Source organism: Chiloscyllium plagiosum, unplaced genomic scaffold, assembly GCF_004010195.1.
Source record: "Chiloscyllium plagiosum isolate BGI_BamShark_2017 unplaced genomic scaffold, ASM401019v2 scaf_195, whole genome shotgun sequence".
NCBI classification, from domain to species: Eukaryota; Metazoa; Chordata; class Chondrichthyes; order Orectolobiformes; family Hemiscylliidae; genus Chiloscyllium; species Chiloscyllium plagiosum.
Genome location: NW_025212503.1, coordinates 13,594 through 19,661, shown reverse-complemented (window position 1 = coordinate 19,661; position 6,068 = coordinate 13,594). Strand labels below are relative to the sequence as shown.

Sequence of the window (6,068 nt, the reverse complement as noted above, 5' to 3'; positions counted from 1 at the left end):
GTGTGTCTGTGTGCGTGTGTCTGTGTGTGTGTGGGTGTGTGCCTGTGTGTGTGTGTGCGTGTGTGTGTGTGTGTGGTGTGTCGAACTGTCTGACTCCACACCTCGAACTAGAACCCAAAAGCCAGGGTCTGCAGTTCTCTGTCTGGGGCAGGAGCACAAACCAGAAAATGGGCACGGGCAGGATAATCTGACCGTTTGGGTTGGAGAAGGAAGCAGTGATCATAATATACATTTCCCTGCCTGCTGCCTCTTGGCAAAAGTGAGGACTGCAGATGCTGGAAGCCAGCGTTTAGACCAGAGTGGTGCTGGAAAAGCACAGCAGGTCAGGCAGTATCCGAGGGGGCGCGAAAATCGATGTTTCGGGCAAAAGCCTTTCTCAGGAATAGCAAAAGTGAGGACTGCAGATGCTGGAAGCCAGCGTTTAGACCAGAGTGGTGCTGGAAAAGCACAGCAGGTCAGGCAGTATCCGAGGGGGCGCGAAAATCGATGTTTCGGGCAAAAGCCTTTCATCAGGAATAGAGTCTGGTCCAACGTTGGTGAGTGCTTGAGGTGGAGTTTGTTTTCTAAAAGCCCCCAGCTCACTGGGGATCCAAAGCTCTCTCGTCAACAGGGTAGCTTTATTCTGGAAGAGGATGAGGCTGTCGCTGGCTGGACTGGCTTTTATTAGCCCTCCCTAATTGCCCAGAGGGCAGTCAGCCACATTGTTGTGGTTGAGAGTCACATGTAGGTCAGACCAGATAAGGGTGGCCGAAAGGGCATGAGTGACCCTGATTGACAACCGATTTGTAGTGGTCCTTAGGTTCTTAATTCCAGATATTTACTGAATTTAAATGCCACCATCTGCTGTGGTGGGATTGGAACCCAGCTCCCCAGAACGTTCCCTAGGTCTCTGGATTAACAGTCTCGTGATAATATCACTCCACCCCCACCCCCTCACAGAAGCAGTGAGATGCGCAGACAAAAACCCTCACTGCAGTTAATTTAACCCCTCCCCCAGCCCCCTGCCGCGTCCTCCTCCCCCCGCAACCCAACATACAGGTCGTATTGGGTAGGGTAGGGTAATGTGTGGGGGCGGGGGGGGAGGGTGTAGAGGGAGAGTACGCCTTCCGGACCGCCCCGGCCCTCATCCCGTACCTTCCAGCATGTTCCGGAAAGAGTAGGTGGCGGTGGTGTCGTAGGGAGGAGTGTCGAAGGCCTGCATCTGCAGACAGCTTCGCACGTCACTCCAGGTGGGCAGCTCGTTGTTGTGGTTGTATCGGACGATGGGACCACCGGGCACTGGGGAACAGACCTGGTGAAAACCCGACTGCTGGTTCTCAACCTCGTCACAGAATTTCTTGGAGTAAAGGAGAGAGAGAGACAAACCATCAATGGAAGCCAGGATTCCGAATCCGCTCCGGAAACACCATGTTACCGCGAAATGGCTGCCTTGTTAATTTTAACATGGCCCTTCCCTCCCCCCAGACTCCTCCTCCACTGCCTCTCCTCCTCGCTCCAAGCAGGGAAATCTTCCCTTCCTTTTTTTTTTAACATTCCCTGGTGGGACGGGGTGTCACTGGCTGGGCCCCAAGCCTTTCTTCCCCTGTCCCTATTTGCTCCCTTTGAGAAATGGGGAACCACCACAGTTCACCTGCTGCAAGTTCACCCACAATGCGCTGAGGGAGGCCACTCCAGGATTTTGACCCAGGAACAGTGATATATTGCCAAGTCTTGGATGGTGAGTGGCTTGGAGGGAAACTTTCCAGGCGGCTGGTGTTCCCGTGTATCTGCTGCCCCTTGTCCTTCGAGATGGAAGCAGCTGTGGGTTTGCATAGTGCTATCTGAGGAACTTTGGTGAATCCCCGCTGTGCAGCTTGTAGACAGCACACACTGCTGCTAGTGAGCGTCAGTGGGGGATGGTTTGTGGATGTGCTCTCTATTAAGCGGGGGCTGCTGGGTCCTGGACGATATCAAGCTTCTCGAGATCTTGGAGCTGTAGAGAATTATTCCATCATACTCCTGACTTGTGCTTTGTAGATGGTGGATAGACGTTCAGGTGTCAGGAGGCGAGTTACTCACTGCAGGCTTCCAAGCCTCATCTCAGTCTCCCATGTCTCTGAATCCCTTCAGTGTCTCCCCCCAAAGATCTATCCATCTCCCAGTCTCCCACACTCTCCCCGTGTCCCTCAGTGTCTCCCCCCCAACAATCTATCCACCTCCCAGTCTCCCACACTCTCCCCGTGTCCCTCAATCTCCTCAATACGCCTTCCCCAAAAATGTGTGCGTGTCATCATGGTGTGTGGTTTTGCGGGGGACGGGGAGCTCGCTGTGGATGGTGCTTACCACCGCCTGTGTCCGAGGTCCCTCTGCCATCTGTTTGAGAGTTGCTGTGGGTGGGGATACTGTCCATGGACCCTTTGGGGAATACCTATTAAACCTCCCTGCTTCCCGAACAACATTGGAACATTGGAAATATCAGCAGGAGTAGGCTATCTGGCCCCTAGAGCCTGCTCCACCATTCCATAAAATCACAGCTGAGCCACACCTGCCCACCCGCTCCCTGTAACCTTGCATCCCTTTCCTGTTCCAAATTCCCAACATTCAACCAGGTAGCCTCGGCTGCTTCGCTGGGCAGGGAATCCCACAGATTCCCAACCCTTCTCACCCCTCCGAGGTGCCCACGTCCCTCCTTACCCTCCAGCTGCTGAATATAGAACCCGGGGAGAGATGCCCGTCTGGGAGACTGGCCCCGAAGAGGTTGTTGGTGCAGACGTCACAGTGGGTTTTCCCGGCCCAGTTCCATATGGGAATGGAGAAATCCTGGTCCCCGGTCATGTTGCGGATCTCGTTCTCCAGGCGGATGAGGTACAGCCGGTGCCAGCTCAGGAAGCCTGTGCTGCGGTGCCCAAAGTTGGAATCAGTCGAGCCGATGTTCTTGGAGGCGATGTAGTGCAAGTAGGAAGTCGCATCGTAGACGCTGGCACGGCGGAAGGTCATGGCAGAGCCGGGTGTGTAACTCCTGCTGGCATAGATGACGTAGCGCTGACTGAGAGTGACCTTCGCCTGGTGCAGCCTTTGCACGAAAAGTCGCTGTTGGGCCAGGGGCAGGGCGGAGATGTCCCGGCGGATGACTATGTGCCTGGCCTGGCACCATGCCCCCCGCCAGCCGTGGGCGCACTCCCCACAGTCGGCGCCACCAAAGTTCCCACGGCACACGCACAGACGCCTGAAGAAGTAGGTGGGCCACCACAGGCGGAAGTCCCGCGAGTTGCGCTGCACCCTCTCCCGCTCTGCCCGCTCCTGCGGGGTCTCCCCCGTGACGTCCTGGCACACCCCCCGGCCCGAGGCTGATCCGCACGGTGAGCCGTCGCCCCAGAAGGTGGGGCAGCACACCCCGCTCTCCACGTGGGCCGGCGTTCCGCACTGGATGGGAATCATTGCCCGGGCCGTGCCCAGGATCAGCAGCACGCACGCCAGCTCCAGCCCCAGAGACATGGTCCGGAATTCTCTGTATGTGGATGTCCAGCGAGTGGGCACTGTGTCTGTGCAGCCCACGTCTGCAGATTTATACGGGACTCGCTCAGTGCCACGTGCCCATTTACCAGTTGTTATCTGACCAGCAAGCAGAGATTACAATCACAGGAGATTACCATCAAGGAACTGTTTGCGTTTGGTTAGCAACATCCTGTTTGGATCCCTGACAGACACTACAAATCCCTTCCTCCCCATTCCCTCCCTCCCTCTTCTCCTTCCCTTTCCTTCTCAATGCCAAGAATATCTTTCCCTCCCTGTCCAGTGACTGGTTACTGCCAAGCAAGTGCACTAGACACTCCCTTCCACATCTTCATCGATGAACAAGGGCACTGGCTGCTCAGGTTGGAGTCTGTTTCAAGCACTTTACATGAGGTGGGCATTGCTGGCTGGGTTGGCACTTATTTCCTGCCCCCAACTGCCTGCTAGAGGCGGTGGTAATGAGCTGCCTTCTCAACTCACTGCAGTATCCTGTGAGGCGTGCTGTATGGGCAACCCACACAGTGCTGTTAGGGACTGTTATCAGGGAGCCCTGGCCCTACATTGTCTTATGCCCGAGCCATGTACCTGGGCCATGTTCCACATTGTTGGGTAAATGCCAGCGCTGTAACTCTACTGGAACAGCTTGGCCAGGGGCGAGCGGCAAGTTCAGGAGCCCACGTCTGCAGTACTCTGGCCGAAGCGCTGTCAGGGCCCGTATCCAGTGTCTCTAACCCTTTCTCGAATTGGCTGGAGACTGGTATCTGAGACGCTGGGGACCACTGGGAGGGGGGGGGAGGCTGAGACGGATCATCCACTCTGACTGAAGATTGCTTTAGCCTTTCTGATGTGCAGGGGGCTCCTCCATCGTTGAGGATGGGGATGTTTGTGGAGGTCCCACCTCCTCCAGTGAGTTGTTTAATTATCCACCGTCATTGGCAACTGGATGTGGCAGCATCCCAGAGCATAGATCTGATCCATTGGTTAGGGGATCGCTTAGCTCTGTCTGTCGGTTGGTGTTTATGCCGATTGGCCACGCAGTTAATCCTGTTTGGTAACGTTGCTGCTGGCATGCCCTTCTGCACTCTCCATTGGACCAGGCTTGATGGGAATGGGTTGAGTGGGGGCATGTGCCGGGCCACGAGGTTACAGATTGTGCTGGAGAACAGTTCTGCTGCTGTCGATGGCCCACAGCGCCCCATGGATGCCCAGTCTTGAGCTGCTAGATCAGTTTGAAGTCTATCCCGTTTTATAGAACTTAAAACAGCGCAGTAAAGGAACAGGCCCTTCAACTCCCGATGTTGTGCCAAACATGATGCCAAATTGAACTAGCCGTTTCTGCCTTCCCTTGGTCCATACCCCTCCATCACTTGTGTGTCCATGTGCTTATCTAAAAGTCCCTTAAACACCCCTATTGTATTGGCATCCACCTCAACTCCTGGTAGCGCATTCCAGCCTCCAGCCAGTCTGTGCAAAAAAAAAAAACCTCTTGTTTGAACTTAGAATCTGGGGAAAAGATTCTGACTGTCACTTGTACCTATGCATCTCATAACTTTATAGGCTTCAACCAAGTCTTCCCTCTGGAGAAAATGACCAGAGTTTTTCTAGCCTCTCCTTACAGCTCATACCCACTAATCCGGGCAGCACCTCGGTAAACCTCTTCTGCACCCTCTCCGAAGCCTGCACACCCTCCCTGTAATGTGGTGACCAGAATCGAGCACAATACTCTAACTTTGGCCTAACCAACGTTTAATGAAAAAGCTGCAACATGACATCCTGACTCTTGTTCTCAATTAGAGTCATAGAGTCCTGCAGCACAAAGACAGGCCCATAACCCAAATGGCCATCTAATTGAACCTCCTTTCCCTTGCACTTGGCCCATATCCTTCTAACCCTTTCCTATCCATGTATTTGTCCAAATGCCTTTTAAATGTTGTTAATGTACCCGCCTCAACCACTTCCCCTGGCAGCTCACTCCATTTGCGTACCACCCTCTGGGTAAAGAAAGCTGCCCCTTGTTATTCCTCCCCCTCTCACCTTAACCTGATGCCCTCCAGTCCTTGATTCCCCAACCCTGGGGAAAAAGACTGAGTGCATCCACCTGATCCATGTCTCTCATGATCTTATACACCTCTATACGATTCCCCCCTCAGTCTCCTAGGCTGTATAGAGAAAGGTCCTCGCTTGTCCAACCTCTCCCTATCACTCAGACGTTGAGCCCTGGCACCATCCTTGTAAATGTCTCCCGCACTCCTTCCAGTTTAATAACATCCGTTCTATAGCAAGGTGACTGAAACGGGACACAATACTCCGAGTGTGGCCTCACCAACATCCTGTACAACTGCAACGTAAGTTCCCGACTTCTGTACTCAATGCCCTGACTGATGGAGGCCAGTGTGCCCAAAGCCTGCTTCACTGCCCTGTCCTGTCTACCAGGGGTTTCCAGGAAAACATGCATCTGAATTCCAAAGTCCCTCTGTTCCACTAAACCTGTTCACCATGAAACTCCTACCTTGATTTATTTGACTTTGCAAAATGCAAGCCGTCACACTTATCTGTATGAAACTCCAGTTGCCATT

At 53.9% G+C, this 6,068-nt stretch overlaps 1 protein-coding gene across 1 annotated transcript; it reads right to left on the bottom strand.

Moving 5' to 3' along the window:
* Positions 1–1,134: 1,134 nt before the first annotated feature.
* On the bottom strand, positions 1,135–3,474 carry LOC122547404 (tyrosinase-like; the record flags this gene model as incomplete). Its single annotated transcript, XM_043686030.1, has 2 exons — positions 2,645–3,474; positions 1,135–1,394 (listed from the first exon to the last, which is right to left on the bottom strand). Coding segments are annotated over exons 1-2 (1,090 nt in total), but the record flags the coding sequence as incomplete, so codon positions are not given.
* Positions 3,475–6,068: the final 2,594 nt, after the last annotated feature.